This window comes from Mytilus californianus, unplaced genomic scaffold (genome assembly GCF_021869535.1).
Source record: "Mytilus californianus isolate M0D057914Y unplaced genomic scaffold, xbMytCali1.0.p SCAF_3, whole genome shotgun sequence".
Classification (NCBI taxonomy): Eukaryota; Metazoa; Mollusca; class Bivalvia; order Mytilida; family Mytilidae; genus Mytilus; species Mytilus californianus.
Window position 1 is genome coordinate 10,840,969 of NW_026262679.1, and position 25,907 is coordinate 10,866,875.

At 31.4% G+C, this 25,907-nt stretch overlaps 1 protein-coding gene across 2 annotated transcripts in view; it reads left to right on the forward strand.

The window, feature by feature from the left end:
- LOC127733955 (ectonucleoside triphosphate diphosphohydrolase 8-like) overlaps nt 1-25,907 on the forward strand; it is a 38,009-nt gene that overhangs the window by 2,904 nt on the left and 9,198 nt on the right. For both annotated transcript variants that reach the window (XM_052243441.1, XM_052243442.1), the window contains exons 2-8: nt 13,177-13,448; nt 14,286-14,422; nt 14,788-14,905; nt 16,761-16,911; nt 17,395-17,566; nt 24,119-24,370; nt 25,624-25,758. In XM_052243441.1, the coding sequence (XP_052099401.1) occupies nt 13,199-13,448; nt 14,286-14,422; nt 14,788-14,905; nt 16,761-16,911; nt 17,395-17,566; nt 24,119-24,370; nt 25,624-25,758 (1,215 nt within the window). In that variant the 5' untranslated portion in view covers nt 13,177-13,198. The remainder of the gene's footprint in view (nt 1-13,176; nt 13,449-14,285; nt 14,423-14,787; nt 14,906-16,760; nt 16,912-17,394; nt 17,567-24,118; nt 24,371-25,623; nt 25,759-25,907) is intronic.

Sequence of the window (25,907 nt, forward strand, 5' to 3'; positions counted from 1 at the left end):
ATCAAGTTCGAATTTTGTTATGGTCTGATGATTTTATGCAGAGTTATGGTCAATGGACTAAGAAAATTCACATAAATAATCAGTTTTCCTCACTTTTTATGCCCCGCTGTAGCGGAGGGGGCATTAAGTTTTACCCTTGTCTGTCCAACCATAGGTATGTCCCAAAGTTGGTTTCTGTTCTCTGACTTTAGTTTGCCTCAACCAAATGTTATGAAATTTATACAAAATGCTTATTACCACAAAACAAAGATCAAGTTTGAATTTTGGTGATGTCACTTTTACTAGAGTTATGCCCCTTTACAAATTGAAAAATTGCTGAATTTTTCGTGTCCGTTCTCTAACTTAGTTTGCCTCAACCATATGTTATGAAACTTATACACAATACTTATTACCACAAAACTCAGATCAAGTACAAATTTGGGTAGTGTCACTTTTGCCGTTCTTCAGTTATGTCCCTTTATAACTTTATATGATATGCAAGCTAGGGTATCATCTGTGTTCCATGGACACATTCGGATTCCCCATTTATTTTCGTCATGCTTGAAGATATTGACTTGATATTTGTTATATAGTTTACACCATGATGAGTTATGGATCAAGTTAGCATTTTGTTTCAGTCCAATGAATTTTTAACCGGTAGGGGGCTATGTATTGCCGTGCAATACTCTCAGAATGCTTGTTGATGAGAAAATATTATTTGCTGTATTCAGTTGGTTTTCCAACCAATTCACTTTCTGTCTGATATATATAACTTGTATAACTACAGCGCCATCTTAATGTCAGTGTCCGCCAGAGAGAGAGCAGAATAACAACTGGATTATCCAGGTTATCTAAACTATGGCTTGTCTTCTTATTCAGTTTTAAGAATAGCAACAAGTTTTGGGTGAAACAATACCTGTTGCTTACTTCATATAAACAAACTCTTAATTTACAAAATTGATAAAGATTTCTTAAATCTCAGTCCTGTGAATTGCTACCAAACATTTTTTAAACATTGAACACCTGTTGCTGTTATGAATTCTTTGAAATGTTGAAGACAAAAAATAAATAAATGAAATATATATTTTTGAGAATATATAAGTTAGCATAGTAACGATACAATATTTTTGAGAATATTTGATTATTAATTAGTTTAAGTTAGCATAATTACAATATGTATTTCACTTCAATATTCAATCAAAGAAAATATTTTGATTTAGTTTTAAACCATATTGCTTGTGACAAAGAAGAAACTGTTGAGTCTTTTGGTGTTAATATGGTTAAGGTCTGACTAACGACGTCGGATTTCAAAATATTTTCTTGAAAATTTAAAGATTTATATCTATAACTATCATGACTATATAATAAATAAACTTGTGTGCCTAGGATATCTGGTAACTGTAGCATATTTAATAACAGAATTATCTACCTTACATTGTTGCTTCTGTTTATGAGGAAGTTAAAAAAAAAAGATCTATTTCAAATTTTATTTTTTTAAACGTTCATGCTGTCTCCTTAAATGACCTTCTACCTTTTATACATCAACATATATTTTTGTTTGTAAGTTACATCATATTAACTGCTTTATAAAGGAATTAGGAAACCCAACATATACTCCCATGACACTAAAGATGGCATTCTGAACAATTATAGGTCTGTTTTATGTTCTTTTGGAATTTCAACATTAGATGAAAAATTGGATCTTCCTTAACTTACTGGACTTCCAAACTACATAAGTGTCCCTATAAATGATGTTTTATTGCTCAATCTGGGTTTGTCAAATGCTCCTCAAAATCTCTTTCCATATTACTAATAACTATTAAGTAATCAAAACCATGCTTCAGAATAAACGTGCAACTACCTCTCTCCAGTAGTAATAGATGGAAAGTCACCATCCACTGTCCCTGTCACAAATAGCATTCCACTGTCTTGAGTCCAGTCTTGTTTCTGATATTTATCCATAATGACCTGCCAGACTTCTTGACTCACAGTAAGTTCAGACTATTTGCGGATGACAGTATATAAAGATACAGACTGATGAGATCACAGAGTGACTATGATATATATAAACTCCTAAGTTGATCTTGACGCTGCAGCGAGTTTGGAGAGGTTTTTTTGTATCACAGTACACGTACAGTCAAACCTCAAACGGGACAAACGTATAACAACACCCAAAGGTAACAAATCTCTTGGATTCCTAAAACATGATCTGAAAACAGCAAACAAACATATAAAAACCCAGGCACACCAAGCACGCGTCTGACCCGACCAAAGAACAGAAAACAGCTGAAGGCCACCAATGGGTCTTCAACACAGCGAGAAAATCTCGCTGGCCCTAAACAAAAATGTGTACTAGTTAAGTGATAATCAGTCTGATTAAAACCAGCCCCCATTATCCACTTGCGTTTGATCACATTGAGTGAAAATGGACGTCACACTAAACTCCAAAGTTGATATTTTCAGAGAACAGCTCACTTCTGCTGTTCTCTGGTCTATTGTTTAAGACCTTTAATCAATGTTGAGTACAGTTTTAATCACAAATACTGTTATTAATATTTTTGTTAATCTGGGTACCGGTTAATATTCCATGCATGCTACAGTATGTTATCCTCTGTTGATGGTATACTGTAAAACTAAAGTAAAATAAGAACCAACTGGTCCAATCGGAACCAACCTTGCCCACAATTATCCTTAGAGTATCTAGTTTAAAAATGTGACCAATGATCTTGAGCACCAGCCAACCAAAGTGGCTGCCTAGGTTAACAGTAGAACATATGGGTCAATTGCAATACTTGAAAACTGATCAACCTATTGAGTGTCATGAATTGAAGATTTTTACCAGTTATTTGCAAATTTTGCTGTTATCTTGAAAACTATAATTATAATAGATAAAAGGAAACTAAAGATTGCAACCATGATCTGCAGAACGAAATCTACAAAATATATAGATATAAGACCTAAAGCCATAAAAGCAAATATACGTCCCAGTTTGGCTTTCAACAATGAGCAAAACCTGTAGTTCATTATGCCATAGCAAGCTATAAAAGGCCCCAACATGACTACATGGTTGAACTTGTAGGTCAATCTTACAGAAGTTATAGACCTTAAATGACAATTTTTGTCAAGCCTTGATGGAGTCAAAAAGTGAGACTTAGGTATGCTGTTTATGGCGGCCGCTACGGCTACGTCAACAATTTGTTAAAGTTTCTGATTATGTCAGTTTAAGGGAAACCACCAATAGTAAATCAATGATATTTGGTATGTAGTTGTTTAAGCATTGGCACCTCTTATTTCCATGGAGATTAATTGGCCCTGCCCCCTCTGTCCTGGTCTATTGACTTTTGAAAGTTTTGCGTAGTTTATATGTTAAAATTTGTGATTAGATCAGTTTAAGGGGGACCACTTATGATGTAAATGATATTGGTATGTAGTTGTACAATATTTGGCATATCTTATTCCATGGAAATTATTTAGCCCTGTACCTTCATTCATGGTTCATTGACTTTGAATATTTTGCATAATTTACATGGTAAAGAATTGCTATTTTAATTTCAACATTTGCATTTAACTATCAAAATTACATACAGGTGAGACATATCTCTGTGTCAACAGTTTATTACCTATTTTTGTGTTTGCAGAAATTATTTTTTAAATAAATAATGCATTTTATCATAAGTAACATCATGCATTACGATATCATTATATGCACAATGTCCTAAATACCTAACATAATGTAAAGGCTGCCATTAAAGGCTTTTCAGTATCACAATAATAATCAAATTCACCATACTGTGGACTCAATGATTTAAATGAGTACTAATTTTGTGGATTGGGGAAAAAGTGCATTTTTGTGGATATTTGATTTTGGTGGTTTTGACTTAGTCTGCACTCAAGCCTACAGAAAATTTGTACTTCGTTGAACATAAAAATTTATGGTTTACCTATACCCACGAAATCCACAAAAATTGGTATCCAACGAATCCACCTGTTTCAACTTTAAGTTGTAATGAACCAGCTCAGAAAAGAAACAAAATACGTATGTTGTACTATTATTTACCAATTTTACACAAGGCTCTGTACCAATACAAGATTTAAACAATCTATAAAATCTTAATTTATTACGATTGGTATTGTTGTTATCGTTCCATAATTAAGAGAGGAACTGTTAATAACGAAAATGATCAGCAAAATAAGATCTAAAAATATTTAAAGTTAAATGACTGCTATTGTTAGTTGACTCCTTAGTTATTGCCCATTCAATTACAAAGTCTACCCATTTTGGGTTTTTTTTTTGTGGAAACTTTAGTAGAGTGAGAGAATATAAAAATGATCAGCAAAAATAAGTTCTAAAGATAGGTTGACTGAAAACATCAGTTTACTACTTACAGGAGCTATTGCCCTTGAGTGATAATTTTTTACCAGGTTTTGCGAAGGAAAAATCAACAGTTTCAACGCAATAACTTGTGAACCATTCAACAAACTTGATGTCAACTTCAATATTGACGATTGTTACTTTTACTGTTCAAGAGTTGTGGTCTTTGATAGATTTTAAAATTGCACTTTATGTTGTTTCTGTGCAATAGTTTATGAACTGTTCAACCAATACTTTTCAAATTTTAAGATTACAAAAGGAGGTCATATTCAATATGACAATTTTCACCTTTACCATTCTGGAGTTATGGTCCTTGATATATTTTTTAATTGCACTATATGTTCTTTCCATGTAATAATCTATGAATAGTTCAACCAATGATTTTCAAATCTTAATATATTGTTAGTGATCACCAAATGGAGGTGAAGTTCAATATTGGCAATTTTCACTTTTACTCTTCATTATTCGTTATATTCCTTGATAGATTTGAAAATAGACACAGACCATGGCAGGACAAACAAGTCTAAAAGTGCCTGAAAGTGCCTTCAACATACAGAAAACCCGGTTAGCTGTCAATTTGACAGCTCATTTCTTGTTACTTATTTTTTTTAGTTTTTTGGCAGAAACTATAATAGAGAAAAACTGAAAATAACATAAATGATTGAGAAAGTAAGATCTTCGTATAGGTCAAATTGGACAATATCATCAGTAGACCCCTTAAAAGAGTTTTTTTTTTGCATAAAATATAGAAGACAGAGAGAAACTGGAAAAAGCTAAAATTATCAGCAAAGTAAGATCTACAAATAAGTTTTCTAACTGAAATTCTCAGTTACAACTTAAAGGAGTTCTTATTTTTTGGATTGGATAGACAGAATCTCTTAAATAGCACTAATGATCAATTAGACAAGATCGAAAAAATAAATCTGCAGGGCCAATATCATCAGTTTTCTCTTTATAAGAGTATTTTCCCTTCAGTAATAATTTTTCCAATTTTTTTGTGTTTTTGTTGAAACAATGACCAAAACTGATAGCGTATAGTAAGCAAGACTAGATTTGGACTAGATATAAGAATAAGGAGATATGTAATAATTGCCAATGAGACAACTTTCCACCAGAGTTCAAATGAAATGGAAATAAGGCTACTTTAAAAATAGTGCCTCTAGTTTAAAAATCTATCTCTTTAATAAAAATATTGATATAAAAAGGATTGATAAAGGTCAACCTCTACAAACAATACCTATTTAATGGTGGTTGGTGGCATTGATGGCACATAGTTTTCATTGAAACCCAAAACAATCACATTTAAATCCTCTCTGAAACTACTCAACTCTCTACAACTATCCTCATTTTCTTTTTTGAGGGGTGAAAAACATCATTGCTAGATATATAGTTTGACTATGATCGACAGTTTAATAAAAAAAAATTGCTTCTACACTTTCAATTTTAAACTTGAGGAAATTGCTGTCTGAAACAAGATTGTTTGATGTTATCTTATTTTGAAGAGATAAGTGATAAGTTTTTGAGGTATCTTACTCAGGACATACAAATATCTGAAGATCTGAAGACAAAAGGAATTATCATGTGATCTTGTTGCATCAGAATTAATCAGCTAATTAAGATATTCCTGAAATGATTTGTGCAAATATCAAAATGCTGCATCTATGTCATAATGAGGAATAAATGATGTAAATATGTCATTTGGGGATGTTTCAGAGGTATACAAATCAAAATGCAATATTTAAAGCATCAGGATTCTGATAAGGTCAGCTTCTAAATTACTGTTTAAATTTGATATGTTTATTTTGACCTTGACCTTACAAATTTTCAACATATTAGGTAATAATTAGCAACACAGTTATGACTATGTATCCAGTACTTTGCATCATCATCTTTAAAAATACTTTGAAAGTTTAAGGAAAAAAGTGAGGTCTGTCAGATACCTTTTTCCTGTTGCCAATACTTTGAATTTTTCAAGTTGTTGAATAAACTTAAAAATTTTTTCATTTCTTTCTTGAATAGGAATAAGAATAAGAATATTTATTATTCCAATCAAGGGCCCTTGATGGGCAGCATGACATGTACACATAAAACAATACATCATGCTTTGTAACAGAAAAACATTTTTTTTTTATACATTGAAATGAAACATTAAAAAGTTCAGACATGTTATTATCTCCATTCTATATAAATCACATACATTTAATTCCAGGCAGGACCAGAACCTTAAAATCATTACAATTATCATTGTTATTACATACATTAATTTACATTTAGTCTAACATCTAGACATGTAATAATATAGTTCCCTAGAAATTTAAGTACAGACAAATTTTCATTAGTAAATAACCAAACAAAATTTGCCTCATTTGAGAGATATGTAAAATTAGGACAAATACTGTTTATCTCCTTGAAAAATATCTCCCTATCATTCTGTATGCTGGACAACTAGTAATAAAATGTTGTTCATCTTCAACCAGATTTAGAGTACATTTCTTACATAGCCTCTGGTCTCTTTCTATATATAAAGTTTTATACCTGTCTCTTTCTATTTTGAGATCATGGGCACTGATTCTGATTTTACATATGGCACTTCTCAATTGAAAATTGTTTAAAGATAGATACATTTCTTTAGAAAAACAAGTTTTTAGTTTGAAATAAGTATCTAATTTACTACTCTTTGTATCTGTTCTTTTTGTGTTCCAAAATTTTACAAAACTATTACAAAGTTTTTGCTTAACTGACTTGATAAAAAAGTTAAGCTTTACCTCCAAATTATGAATATTCAGATTTTTAAAAATGTAATGTATGGATGAATACCAGCATTCAATATTATTAGTAAACATGTTTTTGTTACACATATAGGTATCATACAGTAAACCATCTTTCATATTTTTTATTCTAAACCAATATTTCATCATTGATAATACAACTGAAAAATATAAAGGGAATCTAGAAGGTTAGAAGACTTTTTGTTTATACCTAAAATATACTTCATATATTTTAAATTGGATTTATCTAAAAAATCATTCATATAAATGTGCTGTAATAAATATTCACTTTCTTTCTGGCATGCTGCAGAACTAGTTTTAAACATACCTGTAATTTCACTGCCATACATTAAAATGGGTTTTATTGCATGGTCATATATATGTAATAGAGTAGAAAAACTTGGATTGGAAGATGATAAAGATCTTTGCGATTTGAATACAGCTTTTAGTGATTTTTTGTATAATTCTTCCTTTCCTTGCTTAAAAAGTCCACTAGATATAAATTCTTAAACCTAAATACTTATAATTATTAACACATTCTATTGTATCTTTTTCGAAATAAAAATATTCTTTTAACAGTTTACCAGGTTTGTGAAATATAATAACTTTGGTTTTTAGATAGATTGACCTCTAAACACCATTTAGTACAAAATTTGGATAAACCATCAAGTCGTTTTAATAGACCTGCCTTGGAACTAGAAAAAATAACAATATCATCTGAATACATGAGGCAGTCAATTCTGCGGCCATTTATATCAACAGCATCTGGGCTTTCATTAAATGCATCCGGTAAATCATTTATAAAAATCTTGAAAAGGTTGGGACTCAAAACATCCCCTTGCTTTACTCCAATTTGAGAATAAAAAGTAGGAGTAAGCACATTGTCTATTTTAACACATAATTCACTTTTATTGTACATGTCTCTCAGGATTGCATAGAAATTATCACCTATATTATGTTTTAATAGCTTATATTTTAAACCAGAATGAATGAATGAATACTACTGAAGAGAATGACTTTATATTTGGTCAAGAGCTCAACAGTGATAAGTTGTAAGGTTTGTGCGCTTTATGAAACTGTGAAACACTGACTTCCTATTTTCCTATTCTTTGAATTATGAGGGGGTATGCTTAGTATGACAACACATGCATTCCTGGATTGTTTTTTATGCCTCCGCCGTCTGTACGTACATCCACCCTTGCGTCCCAAAATTGGTTTCCGTTCTCTAAATTGAGTTCGCCTCAACCAAATGTTATGAAACTTATACACAATGCTTATTACCACAAAACACAGATCAAGTTTGAATTTTGGTGGCATCACTATAACCGTTCTAGAGTTATGTCCCTTTGTAAATGGAAAAATTGCAAAATTTTTAGTTTCCGTTCTCTAACTTAAGTTTGCCTCAACCAAATGTTATGAAACTTATACACAATGCTTATTACCACAAAACACAGATCAAGTTTGAATTTTGGTGGTGTCGCTGTAACTGTTCTAGAGTTATGCCCCTTTATATAAATGGAAAAATTGCAAAATTTTTATTTTCTTCTTAATATCAAGTAATTTTTAAATTTGGAGTTGTCTTTTTTTGTCCATGATTATAGTTGAATCAACTACAATCAATGCTCTATACAATGCAATGTTTAATTTTGACTTCCACTGATAAAACAAAGATCAAGTTGAATTTGGGTAGTGTCACTTTAACCATTATTGAGTTATGCCCCTTTATTAATCGAAAGATTGCAAAATTTATAGTTTCCATTCTGTAACTTAAGTTTGCCCAAACCAAACATTATGAAACCTATACACAATATTCATTACCCCAAAACTAAGATCAAGTACAAATTTTTTGTTTCCGTTTTCTAACTTTAGTTTGCCTCAACAAAATGTTGTGAAACTTATACACAATGCTTATTACTACATAATACAAATTAAGTATGAAATTTGGTGGCGACACTTTTACCATTCTTGAGTTATGTCCCTTTATAAACATAAAAATTGCTGAATTTTTCGTTTCTGTTCTCTAACTTTAGTTTGTCTCAACCAAATGTTATAAAACTTATACACAACCGTTCTAGAGTAATGCGTGTTTACAAATAGAAAAATTGCTAAAATTTTAGTTTCTGTTCTCTACTTAAGTTAGCCTCAACCAAATGTTATGAGACTTACACACAATGCTTATTACCACAAAACTCAGATCAAGTTCAAATTTGGGTAGCGTCACTTTTACCATTCTTCAGTTATGTCCCTTTATAACTATATGATATGCAAGCCGGGACATCATCTGTGTCCACATGTGGACACTATCCAAATTTATTTTTATTCTGTTTAACTTCGAATGTCTTGCAATCAATAAGCTGTAAGACGTATATATCTTGATTTCATTTGAAGATGGACCTTATATTTTATTGTTTATTTGCTGTCACATTGACTTGTTCCCCATATCTGAAAACAACAAAGTGTATTCAGTTTTACATTGCCTAGAGAGACTTCCCAGTCAAGTGTTAGGAATAATTATGAAAATGCTCAATTATACTTTAATGTTGTGAAGATAGTATGAAATCTGTAGTCTTTTTTTTTTTTTACTATTTGATATTTGACAGTTTAATTGTAAATGTGTAAAATAATTGGTGTGATAAGCCTGTTATGATGGTTATTGTTGAAAAAAACAGGAACCTGTTGGATTCCAGTAAATTGTCTAGTTCCAGAAATAGACTATAGCATTGAAGTATCACTAGCATGATCAACTATATTGACAGAAACTGAAATAAACAAATAAAATATTTATTTATTAATTAACCTTGATCAATAAATAACTTATAATTTTATTTCAAATTTCATTTCTTATTTTTTTAAGAAAGAAAAGTGAATGTTGTTTGTATCACAAATGACGGGAAATGAATTCATTAAATTTTGAAAAGATAAAGTGGTCTATGTCAAGAAGGAAGAATTAACATGTTTACATATCATATTTTAGGATTGGGTTTGAACAAAAGAAAAGGTTTAAAGTCCGAAGCGATTCAGGGTCATTAATGTTCGTTTTAACTATGCGTCTTGATTTAACTGTGGATGAGAAATTGATTGCCACTGTATAATTACATTTCAGCTCTTGATAAATAACTTATTCAATAATCAGATACTGGGTATTGACAAAATGTATTGAAAGTAATAATATGTTGTATAAAATACAACTTAACGGTAAGGATACTGTCATTGTTGACAATGATTGGGATAAATAATCCTGTATCTTATTATGTTGGAAATCTATACATGTATGAGAAATGGAAGTGTGGACTTATTCAGTTAATTGTAGAATTTCAAAATCAGTTAAATGTGTATAAGGATATTATTTCAATTAATTTTCTTTAATGCATTGATTTAGAGACCCCTATTGAGCCTCAGTCCAACCAATTATTTTTATATGCTGCATAATTCACACAGTTGATAAAGATGCACCATATATTTTTTGAAAAAAGAAAAACGTCATATCACCAGGGTTACAAGTAGGAAGAGTAATAAGATGTAATGGTCAACAGGATCAAAATGTTCTTATTCAAATACTAGTATTGAATTTTAGAGAATACTGGAGACAAAAGTCCATAGGTAATTGAGACTACATGAGACAAAAGTCCCATGGATACTAGAGAATACATGAGACAATAGTCCATGATGTTTTAGAGAATACATGAGACATTATTCCCATGGATACTAGAGAATATATGAGACATTATTCCTATGGATACTAGAGAATACATGAGACAAAGGTCTCATGAAGTATTAAAAAATACATGAGACAAGGTTTCCTTGAACTTTGTAGATTAAAATATTTCAGCATTCTTAAAATTTACAGTTAAAAGATTAAAACTGATGAAATTTGCCAAGCAAAATTAAGAATCAATCTGCATGTACCAATAACAATTGCTGCATTTTCAACATCGGTATCCGTAAGGATATCCACACACTCTGGCTATATCACCTGTTTGTCCACATTCTTCTAATGATGAGAAAACAAATCCTCATCTAAACTTTCCTTGATAAATAATTTACAGGTAAATAGTTTAGAATTAAAAAAGAATACTAAAGGAGGAAGTTGATTGTGTTATAAGTAGGCAGCTATATTTTATGAAAATATGTTATAGAGGAAATTAAAAAACACTAATGTTATATTGTGTAAATGATTCATTTTATTTCTAATACATGTACATCAGTACATATAATTGCTACAGTTTTAATCACCAATATCTAAAATTGTCTTCAGAAAGCATGCATGTTCTTTAAAGAAAGGTTACCAGTTCTTGTTGGAACAAGATGCTTTTGAATGGTTTTGTGATATATATGGAAGAGAAAAATGTATAGCTTTAATAGTAAATCGGCATAGCTGATTGCTTACGACAGTGCTTAGTTTGGAAGGGATCATGGCCAGTAGACACATTTTTAGTCTGTTGCAGGATTTCATGGTCTTAGTAAAGTATAGGTGTTACAATGGTTGTCTGTCTCAAACACAATTTTTTTTTTTTTCAGGATGACTATTGTTCTAGTAACTTCTAGTCCATACATGCTTTCAAAATTTAAACACAATTTTATTTAGTCAAACAAAAGAGGTTTGCATTTCTAAGAATAGTTTAAGAATGGGGACAAAAATAGTTTTTGTCTTGCTGCATCAGAAGTTGCAGAATGCAAGATGTAGGGATATTAATCCTGCAGTGATGGCAATCTTGGTACTTCATATGTTGTATGAAGATGCCTTATGTTATGAAGTTTCCATCTATTATGTGTCCCATTTCCCTTAGACTCATTTGCATAGTTCAGCTAATGCTTTAAAAAAGCAGTATAGTTTTCTTATGATGTGAATTTCTTGCTTATTATAAGTGATATAATAACTTTATTTGGAATATCAGATCCTCGCAAGGTCAACATATCTGTCAGACAGGACTTATTTGACCTTGAACATTGATCAAGGTTTATTTTTGTGATTAGGTCTGTTTCCTTGGGTACTATAAGCAGTAGTTTTTTTTTTTTTTGGTGAATGGAATTATTGCACAGGATACTTGTCCATCTGACAGAGTACATTCAGCTTTTCTTGATAAGGTCTGTGTATCAGACACTATAAGCAGTAAGTCAACTAGATTTGGTGAATGGAATGATTATAAGGCATGCATTTCCCCCATGGCAGGGATCATTTGACCTTGACATTATTGTAATGGTTCATTGGTCAATGTTATTTTTACTTGATTTGGTCTGTTTCTCAGATGCTATAACTTATGCAGTAGGTTTACTATATTTGAGGAATCAAATTATTGTAAAGCATACATGTCTCCCTGGTAGGAGTCATTGACCTTAATCTCATTTTATTAGCTCATTGGTCAATGTTCTGTTTTAAATATTAGGTCATTTTCGTAGATACTTTAAGCAGTAAGTCAATTCTGTTATCTTTATTTGGAAGATTGAAAGGTTTACATTTTTGTCTTACAGGGTTAATTTGACCTTGACCTCATTTTCATAGTTCATTGGTCAATGTTGTGTTGTTGTGAATAGGTATGTTTCTTGGAAAATATAAACAGAAGGTCAGCTTCATTTGGATTATATAATGATTGTAGGGTGTACATGTCTGTCTGGCAGGGTTTATCTGACCTTGACCTCATTTCATGGTTCTTTTGTCAACATTAAGTTTTTGTGGTTTCTTCTGTTTTTCAGATACGAAAAGTGATAGGTCAACTTTATTTAATGTATGAATTAATTGTTAGATGTGAAATGTCCATCTGGTGGTTAGTGGTGGGTTCATATTACCTTGACCTTATTTTCATGGATCTTGATAATACTAAGTTTATGTGATATTTGTCAACTAACAAGGTATATTTACCCCTTTGCATCAGGCATAAGATAGACATGCCAGTTTTGGGGATTTTTTGTCTATTTAATGTCTGATTTTGTACTCAGTCCTAGCCCATTCAATGGAAAAACACTGTTTCGTGTATGGCAGGGCAAACTTCTATTTTCAGTTAATTTAGATTGGTGAAATTTAAATACAACATGTTTTAAATAAATATTTTATCACAACAGGTGGCCAAACTATTAATATACAATGGATATAGAAGTCAATGTCAGAATCAATCTTTCTAAAGTTGACCAAAGGGAAGTAACTCTGGTAGTACCAGAACAGACAACAGTTGGCAGTTTTATCAGAAAAGTGTGTAGAGAAAATGATATTCCTATGAAAACCAGTTATGTTTTGACATTATATGAATCGAGTGAACCATTAAGATGGTCTTCCAGACTCAATAGCTGTCATGTAAATACTGGAATCACTGTGGTGTTAGCTGAAAATGAGGATGGTAAGTTGTAAATAGGCTTTATTACAAAGATGGAATTTCTCATATTTTGGATAAATTATGTCCCAAATTGATGTCAGAGAGAATAATCAATTCCAATTTTCATGTTTAAGGTGGTACCCAACACCTTCACTAAAATTAATTTGGCTCGTTTAATTTTCATAAAATTTTGACAAAGTATTTACTTTGACCCTTTGACAAAAATATAAAAATTTCAAAAAATTTGAACCAACCAATTTATCAGAAAAATTAGACTGGTTATATAGCAGTTTCACAAACACTAACTTTGATCATTGAGAAGCTTAATATTCCCTTAACAACACAACGTAATTAAAACGTTTAGCTGATTTTACTCCCTTTTACTTGAGTTATCTCCCTGTAGTGTTAGGTACCACCTTAAAACAGTTTAAATTAGAAAAGGTAAACATGTTTCTTGCAATTAGTAAAACGAGTAATGAACATCAGCAGTCATAAGTGATAAAAAATTTTGTTTGAAATACAACCAGTGTTAGATATATGGTTTTGAAAGAATCTGTGTGTAGACCAACACAATTAATGTTAGAGGGTTTAGGGTTTTATTGAGATTTCAGATAATCATTCACTACAGAATATATGTGCATCACTGTTTTTTTCTTACAAGTTTTTTCTCCAAATGTATGTGAACAATAACCTATTAACTGAAATGATGTGTTTGTATTTCCTGCAATGTATTTCCTACATTTCCTATAATGTAAATTTAACATTTATAATGACATATTTACTTTTTTATGTTTTATTCATAGATTACTTGCTCGATATGTTTTAAGTTTTGAAGAAGTGTACATTTTTTTGTTCTTACAGATGAAGACATGAATGAAATAAGAACTGTACATTGTAATCTTTGGTGGCCATTTGCCTTTATATGCTTCATGATTGGTATAATAGGAATAACAGCAATAGTGGTTGTGAAACACATGCAGGAGCAGCCAGAATATGAGGTAGGTTACATTACGGTAATGATAGTAATAGAGGTACAGAACAAGATGGATAACAAAGCATGTAAAGAATAAAAGTCTATATCAAGTTCCCAAAAAATTTGATTGAACCCATGCACCGATATCACGTCGAGTTAGTTAACAGATACTTAATGGTTTTGCGGCATCACATTGTCAACGTTTGAAGTCGGTTTGTTGGCGTTTCTGTCAATATAATACTTCCATGCTCAGACTGATTAAAACTGACTCCTTAGCTTCCATTATATGATATGTCAAATGAAGAAGACAACAGTCCTCTTACTCCTATGTTCATTTTAAACAAAATTTACATGTGAAATTTGTATTGATATATAATTCTAATATTTCAGTATGGTATTGTAATGGATGCTGGATCCTCCCACACCAAGCTGTTTATTTATAAATGGGATGGAGTGAAGGAGAAAAACACAGCTCTTGCAGAACAAATACACACCTGTTCTGTTCCAGGTAAAACACATTCTAAATAAAATGCACACCTGCAGTGTACAAGGTAAAACATATTCTAAACATTAATAGTGTTATGATAATGTACCTGTTTGTGACTTTTTTGGTCACAACATTCCAAAAATACAAAGATTAATCTTTTATAAAAAGTATTAGATACAGATATATGTTTGAAAGTCTGATTTTTTCAGATCAGTCTGGTATTTGGGGTTATTTGGATCTGTGGTAACGTAAATGGGGGGGGGGGGCTGCCAAACAGTGTCCATTCATTAACATGAAAACGCTTTGATGACATCTTTTCAAATTTAGATATGTTGTTTCCTGTGACTAAATGAAGATCAAGTTCAATTTTCATGATTTTTGCTATTCTCGTTGTTGAGTTGTAGACCTTTCAGTAGCAAAAGTGATTCTTATTATATGATTTATTTATTTTGAGTTATTTCCCTTTGAACAGAAATGGTGTAATTAATAAGTATATGGATAGAAAGTCTATCAATGATTGTATCTGTTCAATTGATTTTAGTCAGGAGTTGTCAAAAATTTCTTTATATCTATTTTTTTTATTTAAAGTTGGTGTTTTGAAGGTAGATTTCACAGTTCTGTGGTATTTTCTTTTTGTTGTGTGTGTTAATGTTTAATTTTTACTTGATCCTGTTTGGGGGGCCAGATTTACAAATTTTTTTACTTGATCCTGTTTGGGGGTCCAGATTTGCAAATATTATTTTCATTAGATAATATCTATTTTTATTCTTCCTATAAAACTACACACAAATTGTATAATAGATTTTTACAATTAACTTAATACACACATTTGTACATGTATTTGGATTAGGACAATGTATTTACTATTAATTTATTCATGCAATAATTTTCCACCTTTTATCAAGATAACAAACATGTTGTTTTTATCAACTAACAAAATTAGTGACAGATTTATTACTGATTTTTGGCCAAGTTTTCAAGTTGGTCCAAATCGGGGTCCAAAATTAAACTGTTTCATTTCAACATAAATTGAATATATATAGGGTTCTTTCAAATGCTGAATCTAAACCTGTATTTAAATTTTGGATTTTTGGGCCCTGTTTTCAAGTTGAATCAAATCAGGGTCCAAAATTAAACTTTGTTTGATTTCCACAAAAATTGAATTATTGGGTTCTTTGAAATGCTGAATCTGACCATGTATATAGATTTTGGATTTTGGGCTCCTCAACATTCATGATGACACGAGCTCCCACAATAAAGTGCACATGTAAACAAAAGAAAAACTTGATAGAAATCGTGTTTTCAGGATCCTAGCAAAAAAAATGTAGTTATAAGTATTGACTGCTTCTTTTTGTAAATTTATTGGGGTGTAAAAGCGTTGACCCAAGAACATTTTGTATGAAGTGCAGAAGCGCTTCATTCCAAAAATGTGACCACGGTCAACGCTTTTACAACCCTATAAAATTACTAAAAGAAGCATTCAATACTTATAATAACATTTTTTTGCTAGGATCATTAAAACACGATTTCTATCAAGTTTTTCTTTTGTTTACCTGTGCACTTTATTGTGGGAGCTCGTGTCATCATGAATGTTACATTTCATGTTGAAATGAAGATTAATTTTAGAATGATGCGAAATTGTTGTTAGCCAATCAAAATAACGTATTATAATGAAACATACATGAAATGTAATTATTTTTCTATGAAGCGTTTTGTGGACATTTCAACTTTTAATCATTTTCGTTTTTTTTCTTTTTTTTGCCATCAGTTTTTTGTACAACTTATGAGTTTTCATTGTCTCCTTGGTATCCTCTGTCTCTTTTTTCATATATTTAAGTCATGTCATCCGTAATGGTATTATTTCTATCTGTAATAGGTCATGGAATTTCAAGTTATGAGGCCAATCCTGAAGGACTAGCACCAGGTTTAAGACATTGTTTGAGAGAAGCTGAGGGTACTGTACCTAAAGAAAAGCAATCTTCTTCACCTGTTTACCTAGGAGCCACTGCAGGCATGAGACTAATTCAGTAAGAGAAACTAACATTTTTCATTCCCTCATATCTATCCACTGACCTAATTTCTATAATGCATTCCTCTTATTTTCTTTTTCCTCGTCATTTTTCGGTAGGTGTCCATAGTCGTCCTATAAGTAGCTCCTTAGAGTATAGTTTTGTAAAACAGTCTTTGTTAAAGTAATGTAATATATTGATACAAAACAATAATAGATAAGTGGTTATCGAACATGTCTAGCTGTCTCATGGAGATGCAACAGGCTGTTTATGTATTGAACATAGATATTTTCTTTAATTTATTGAATTTGGAGTTAAAACTAACAAAAAGAAAATGTGTTTTCTCTACAAATTTAAAAAAAAAATTGTCAAATTAAGTCCATGTTCTATCAAAATACTTTAAAATGTTTATAGTATATTGTGTAAGGAATTATTGACATAATCTTTTCAGTTGTTTATAATATATTGTACAATGAATTATAGATAGAATCTTCGTTTCAGTGAGGTAAACAGTACAATCACAGATGAAATCTTTAAGGTGGTAAGAAGCACTATTGCCGAGTTTCCATTCAAATTCACAGACCCTAATAAACAGGCCAGGATAATAACAGGGGCAGAAGAAGGACTTTATTCCTGGGTTACTGCTAATTATCTCACTGGAAAATTTGGAATGGTATGTTTAGATAGTCCTCCAGCTAGAAAGCTACAATAATTTACATGATTTATACAACCGATCATCTTTGTAGTTATTACAGTGTTGTGTAACTCAGACTGTTAAAGGGGTGGTCTTGATCTTGATATGTTTCATTGATAATAATTCAATATAAAATAAGGTGATGTTGTATGATGGGCCATGAGAGAACTATCCATCAAAGTTCAAATGACATAGATGTAAGCAATTAAGGTCACCTGGATTTTAAACAGTCTGTTACAACTGTGGGCAAAACCCATACAGTATAGTCAGATGTAAGCAATTAAGGTCACCTGGAGTCTCAACAGTCTGTTACAACTGTGGGCAAAACCCATACAGTATAGTCAGATGTAAGCAATTAAGGTTACCTGGAGTCTCAATAGTCTGTTACAACTATGGGTAAAACCCATACAGTATAGTCAGATGTAAGCAATTAAGGTCACCTGGAGTCTCAACAGTCTGTTACAACTATGGGCAAAACCCATACAGTATAGTCAGATGTAAGCAATTAAGGTCACCTGGAGTCTAAACAGTCTGTTGCAACTGTGGGCAAAACCCATACAGTATAGTCAGATGTAAGCAATTAAAGGGATACTTCGCAAAAAAATGAAAAATTGATATTATGTTGATTATGTATAAAAAACCACAAATTCATATATATTAAAGTTTAATTCTGCTAGATAAGAGATCACCATCGATTTTAAATATAGAGTATCACTTCTCCGCGTGCGGCCATTTTGACATCATTCCTGAATAGAAACCACAATATATCTATAAACTACAAAGGACCAAAACAAGCAGTAACCTAGCGTAGCCGTAATTGAGTGTCGATATCTTGTCAAGCGTAAGGTTGTTTTACCCGACAAGGAAAGCCTAAACAGTTTCCCCGAGTCACAAAAAAAGATTATAATAGACATGGTTGTGCATGCAACCTTTCCTAACTAACTTGATACGGAAAATGTAATTATATATAATTTTTTTTGAATAACTAGTACTATGGTCTGTCGTTTTAAAACTGTTTTTTTTTTACTAAGTTTTTGAAACAAGAAATTTTAATGGAAATTAGTTAAAAAGTTCAAAGTGATAAATTAAGTGTTCCGTGTAAAAATGTTTTTGAAAATCTAGTGTGTTCATAATTCATTTATGTAATAATCTTATCTAAATAAATTCGGACCTTCCCTTATCTGATCACCAGCATGGCTAAAGGAAATTGTGAGTTGACACGTCCAGGTATTCAAGCGATTTCCTGTAGGGCTTTAAAACTCTTATTACACAATTACATGAAGCAAGTTCGTGCATCACTTCACCTCTGAGGGTATTGAGAAGTGTACACGGCCGATAACTTGTAACTTTCCATTTTGAAACTATCAGGTGAATATACATCTTTGTCTTGCGTGTCCGATAGTGATATGCTAGTCTTTACTAAACCATAGATGTAATAGCCATTATATATATGACTAAACTCATACGCTTGTTTATAAATAACATTTATGGTGTAAAGCATATTTATGAAAATCTAAATAATTCCAAAAAAAGATTTGATAAAATAAAAATATATTTACATATTTTCCAAACGTAAATTGGGGAAAATGTAAGTAATTACTCGTTGTCAATAATTATGGACATTTTGAAACGTACAAATATTGATTAAACAAAATGTACGCACTTGTCGATCATTGGATTATACGCCTAGATAGAAGGTTACGGAACTATAGATAGTTGCAATTTAGAATATATACATGTATATTGAATATACGAGAGAAACATCCAAAACCAATCTGATTTAAATACAGGTCGATATCTAACTTGCTTTGGTTCATCGAAGTTATGCACATAGTAAAATCACAGATTTTTATTTCAATTAGATTATTTTGAACAGTTTAAGAAAGTCGTCATCATCTCAATGGTTGTGTATTATGTATAATAATGTAATAATGTGAACATGGTTCTATTATACCGGTAGTACCTCATGTCAATTTTCCTGTTCCGACCTGCATGTAATATATATGCCACTGGACGTACACTAATGATCCCCAAAAAGCTTATTTGAAGAAATAAAGAAACTTCACTCCGAATAGACTGATAGTAGATGTATTAACGTCTGGTCAGCTAGAGGGTTGATTAATTTATTTAGTAAGCTTAAAAGGGAGGGGAGATAAAGCATTCCTAATATTGCACTTATGCATAAAATATTAAATGAGAGTAATATAAGAGAAAATATAAATACGAAAAGTCGCATATCTGGTAAAAAAAAAGTCTCACTGGCAACTATAGAATTTCACGTACAATTGTCATTCTTAATCGAAATAACGGACAGTCATTAAAATACATGCATGTACACTTTGATAAAAAGGGGTGCTGCAGTTGCATATTATTCATCATAAATCTATTTCAAGTATATACTTTCCTGTCATTCTTATAAGTTAACGCAGAGACATGTAACTATACATCTCTAGTTAACGACAATCAACCATATAAATATTTGAATCTGATGTGACTTACCGTTCATCTCTTTCTTTTTTCTTCTTTTTTTTTTTTTTTATTTGGGCAGGAACACAAACATTGTAATGTTAGATATACTGTTCCCAGGTTGGGAGGGGTGGTGGTTGGAGGTGAAGTATATCGAAAGTTACAAAATAAGAACGTTGTATTTATGAATTTACATGAAGAATTCTGATCTTGGGTGTAGGTTTCTTTTTTTTTCTAAGTTCAGTGATTTAAATTGAGAGAAAAAAATCTAGTCAGAATTTAAATCGTACCGGCAATTTCCACCTAAGACTCCTCTAAAATCATGAATGGTCATGCTTCACAATCATCAGAATTTTCTTTGTATTGGTACATTCTGTATCGGTAGTGATTTACCTTGACATTTCCGGGTATAACAGAGCTACTTGTATATTACATGTATGTGGTTAGGTGACGTCCCATGAGGTCTTACGTATACAGGTTCACATTTATAATGGTTTCTGATATAACAAGGTTTTATGACATTCACACTTCTGCATGTTCTGTATACCAAATTCTTATCTTATTTTCAGACCAAACGAGGATGTGAATATTTTCCAGGAAAAATATTGAGTATCAAAGTATCAAATTAATTTCGGGATTTTTTTCTTTCTTGGTATTAAATCACAGAAACTTAAAGAATATACTGCTTGTCCGCTTTAGGTGTATTCTTGTCAGTTAAGACTGACATATATGTCTCTGGTATATAGTGGGTTTATGAATGAATGATAAGTCTTGCAAAGGTACAAGATATTATAAAGCACATTGAAAATTGATTCCGCCCGTCTGTCTCCATTCAAAAAAGGAAAGTTGACGTTAGATTGATTCTATTATTTTTTTTAAACATCGTTGGTCAAATAGCTAAAGTATGTATACGTTGTGAGATTTTAAATATTTTAATAAGGGCATTCCTGATTAGGTAAATGTAGATCGCTGTGGACGGACCAAGCTGTATTAATCATGTAACCGCGATAATTTTCTCTAAACATTGAAATATTCAAGGTTAATACCCATGATAATTTGAAAAAGTAAGGACAGTGTTTGGTTTATTCGCTCGTTTTCGTGGGCCTAAATTTTTATTTATAAAATTATTTAATTGAAAGCAATTCCGAATTTCCATGTTACAACAAAATACTCACCTATCTACTTTAAAATTAAGCTATTGCAAAATATAAAAGATATACATGTATATAACGGCGATTCAGGTATTTTGCCACCATATTCCTCCCCAAATAATTAATGTTTTTATCATTCATACGAAATGTTGTTCACACCTGTAACGGTGAACCGTGTTGGCTAAAATTCACTGAGTGAAGATCAAAAGAATAGAATTACAGAATGCTAATTTTTTAATTACCTTGAATTTAACCACGCATTCAACAGGTAGTCACTAAGTGTCTCAATATAATACACATTGTATTTACACAGTACTAGTGGGAAATGTTTGCTAGACTGAAGTAAAAGCCTTCAGGTGAGAATACAAACATGCATTTGTAAAACAATATCAGTTATATATGTTTGTTCAAAATATCCGTCGGAAAAAAAATTCATAAAAATATATTCTATTGTATGATTTACTTTTATTACTATAATTAATTTATATTATTAGATGATTGACGAACAAGACTTACAATGAGATTTATTCACTCCCGGCATGCAAAAAGACTTAAACTACGTCACATAAGTCAGGAAGTTGGAATAAATTAAATTATTAATTCCCAAATTTCTTCTTTATTAGTGTTCATATCCAGATAAAACTTGTTTTTTTATGGTATTAAGAATTTTCCCTTTAAGGTCACCTGGAGTCTCAACAGTCTGTTACAACTGTGGGCAAAATCCATACAGTATAGTCAGATGTAAGCAATTAAGGTCACCTGGAGTCTCAACAGTCTGATACAACTATGGGTAAAACCCATACAGTATAGTCAGATGTAAGCAATTAAGGTCACCTGGAGTCTCAACAGTCTGTTACAACTATGGGCAAAACCCGTTCAGTATAGTCAGATGTAAGCAATTAAGGTCACCCTGAGTCTCAACAGTCTGTTACAACTATGGGCAAAACCCATACAGTATAGTCAAACTCTTTTTAAATAAAATGTTATTCATAATGATTGGCAGTCACTGAGTTGTAGATTTTTGTTTATGAAGCTGTCTCTTTTTAGGCAAATACCCTTTTACTTTTAACTGATGGTTAAAAAAAAGTTATATTTTATTTTTGAACTGTTATATAAAATGTAAAAGATGTGTTTGGAACAAAATCAAATAGATATGCTTTCATTCATATAAGTAATACATGCTCGTAAACTTCATACTCTATTTGGCCTTTTTAACTTTTTTTATTTGACCGTCACTGATGAGTCTTTTGTAGATGAAATACACGTCTGGCATACTATGATATCATTACGTGATTATTTCTGTATTGGCCTTGTTATTGGCCTGAGGCTTGCTGTATTGCATCTGGCCAAGGACCAATAACAAGGCCAAAACAGAAATAACCATGTAATGATATCTTTATTAATTAACTACAGTGTTTACCTGTTTTTTTTGTATTTTATTTCTATTCACAAGATTTTAACATTTTTTACCTTTAAATGGAGCTATCCAAACTGAGTTTCCTTTTTTTAAGGTGCAATGTCAAATGATCTGGTGCTGTTTCGTGGTGTCTTCTACATTTTGTGATGATTTGTTCGCCCTTTTTAGGCACTATAAAGTGTTACAATTCATATTTAGACGCAACACATATATTGTAATTGGAAAGGTACTGCCATTGCATGAGAGATGCAGAAACAAAAGGATTAAATAAAAAGTAGGAGTTGAATATGATTGCCAATGAGACAACTATACATAGACTAACTGATTAAAGAACATAGACTGGGACACCCTGTGACACTATTAATATACAGACTACTGATCAAAGAACAAAGACTTCGAACACCCTTCGACACAATTGATATATCTGGTTCAGGTTGAAAAAATAAATGACACCTAACAAAAACATGAGAAGCGAAAGTACACAGTAAGTTGATTTGCACCTGTTAAACTGATAAAATGTTTTAAATAGTTATGAGTCAACAAGAAATGAGCTTTGTGATAATCTACAGACTCTTAGCCCAAACCTAAAATAATTGAATTGTCTGCTTACAAAAGGCTTTTTTAAATGAATGTGGCCGTCTTCAGCCTGAAATATTTGCCACACTATACGTTTTGGCATATTTATGGTGTGTAAATAAAACAGCTTATTCCAAATGACTGTTTACATTACGTTGGAGTTCATCATTACTTCTGATCTAAAAACCAGAGATGTTCCGAAATTCCTGTATTGGCCAGATCAGAACTCGGCCTAATACGAGAAAAAATCAATATTGGTCGAGTTGACACTTTTGTATTGCGCAGGCAGTTTTCATCATATTAAGTCAAATAACAAAGTAGTTAATTAATAAACAATTTTAATCCTGGTATCTATGATGAGTTTATATAAGCTCAATCAACTGGAAGGTTTATAAACTCAACTTGGTCATCACTTTATGAATCAAACTTTACAATATGATACTTAACAAAGTAACAATATCTCCTGGTTCAAAAATGTATTCATATTTCATTGATTGTGAAAACTAAGAAAGCATTGAACTTCTTGTATGTTCAAAATAAACTTGTCTACGGGAGATAACTGATTGTATTTTGACATTCAGCATTTTTATAAGTTTTATATCAAATAATAGACATTTAGAAAATACCCCGGTAGCTTACACCAAAAGTAACACCTTTACAACTTCAATTACTGTGTTAAAATAAAATGTGGAAAGAATATAGCTGGCAAAACAGGTAGTATTGTATTATAATACATAAAGCTAAAGAAATGTATTACAATATAAACAGCAGGCAGAAATAGTAGAAATGAATTTCAATCCATGGCAGTATACATAGACATATATTTCAATCAATTGCAGATACATAGAAAAATTTATTACAATCCATATAGCTGTAGAAATTTATAACAAATGGCAGAAACCACATAGTCTTTTCTTTCAGGTCCATCCTCTTAAATTGAAATCAGAAAATAAATGGAATTTGGAGGGCCCAGGAGATAATACTTTAGGAGCCATGGATATGGGAGGAGCCTCAACACAGATGACCTTTAACCCTGGGTCTCAGGTTACTGTTCCCATGGAGTATAGTGGTGATGTGATATTATATGGGATTAACTATACAGTCTATACACACAGCTATTTGTGTTTTGGTATCAACGAAATTGAAAGAAAATACAAGGCACTGCTTGTAAAGGTAAAAAAGTATTTAAGTATCGCAGCCCTTTTCCAAATAACATCAAAATGAAAGAACAAAGGTGTTGAAAATAGAGGCCATACAACACATTGAACAGCATATAAACATAAAGGTAAATTGTAATTTCTCATTTTGTAAGCAATGCTATATGAAATAAAAGCATCTTGATGAAATAAGATAAAATTTGGTAATAGGTCTTTTGTCAAGTCTTTTACGTTGAAAATGACATAAAAAGGAGTAATGCTAATCATAGAGTTATCTAATCTATAATATATTTCAGTGCATGGACATAAGTATTCATCACTATTTCTATATATGTGATATAATGCTTATTATATTTCATATAAAATCATATTTTTAAAAACATTATGGTGGGGTCATTTCTGGTCAGATTTTGCTCAACTTGGTAACACTAGAAGAAGGATTGTCACATGTTTATTTATTTGAAATTTCAAAATGAAACTTTTTTTATAATTTTAGCACAATTTTTTTTTTTAGTTTTTTTATATATGTCAACTAAAATAATATCATTAATAATTCAGAGAACAATTGAAGGTCTTTCCACCCCAAATGCAGATATTTTGATAGGAGAATATTCACTTCCAGTTTAAAGTGTCAATTCTGGTGTCAGATAATAGCTTAGTTTGCGCTGATTCCTAAAATATGGTTTCTATATAGTATTGCTAAAAATATGAGATATAGGTATGTACTTCCTGTTATCAAAATTTCACTTTCAGATTAATTTGAGCCTTACTTCACATTGATTCCAAAAGTATAAAGTTCTCGTAACTTTTACATGAAAATAATGGAAAAATGGCTACTTCCGGTTGACCTTCTTCAATGTCTTACATTTTTAACCCAATGTAAAAGACCCTATGACTTTACCACATACCAATAAGAAGTTACATCAAAGATAAAAATCTAGAAGGTCAAATTTAATTTTGACCTTGACCTCAATTTCAAGGTCATAAAGCTTGGACCTCAAATCTAAAGACCCAATGTATCTACTCTATAAGGTTAATGAGTTATCACCATAGAGCTTATTTTGAATTTAAGAGGGGAGAAAACTCCTATAAAAAGTCAACATATGGTTTGTAAAAAAACAAACACAAATGCCTTCATAATAATTCTTTTAAAAATAAAATTGTTTTTATATGAAATTTACACATGTATAGGAAAAAAAGTAGATGACAAAAACTTATGTCCATGCACTGTAGCTGAAAACATGTTGTACAATAATACTGTTATTTCAGAGTAACAATTATTCTAGTACCATTCCTAATCCCTGTGGCCCTACAGGTCATACAACAGTAGAAACATATACTGATGTGTTTGAAGCTCCTTGTACCAAGGCAGATAAAACATTTATGGCAGATGATGGTGAAAAGGTAATTTTACCCTAAAAATAGCATTGATGGGTTGATTAATATAAAATAAGGCGATGTGGTATGATGTGGTATGCCAATAAGACAACTATCCAACAAGGTCCAAATGAAACAGATTTAAGCAACTATAGGTCACCTTATGGTTTTCAGCA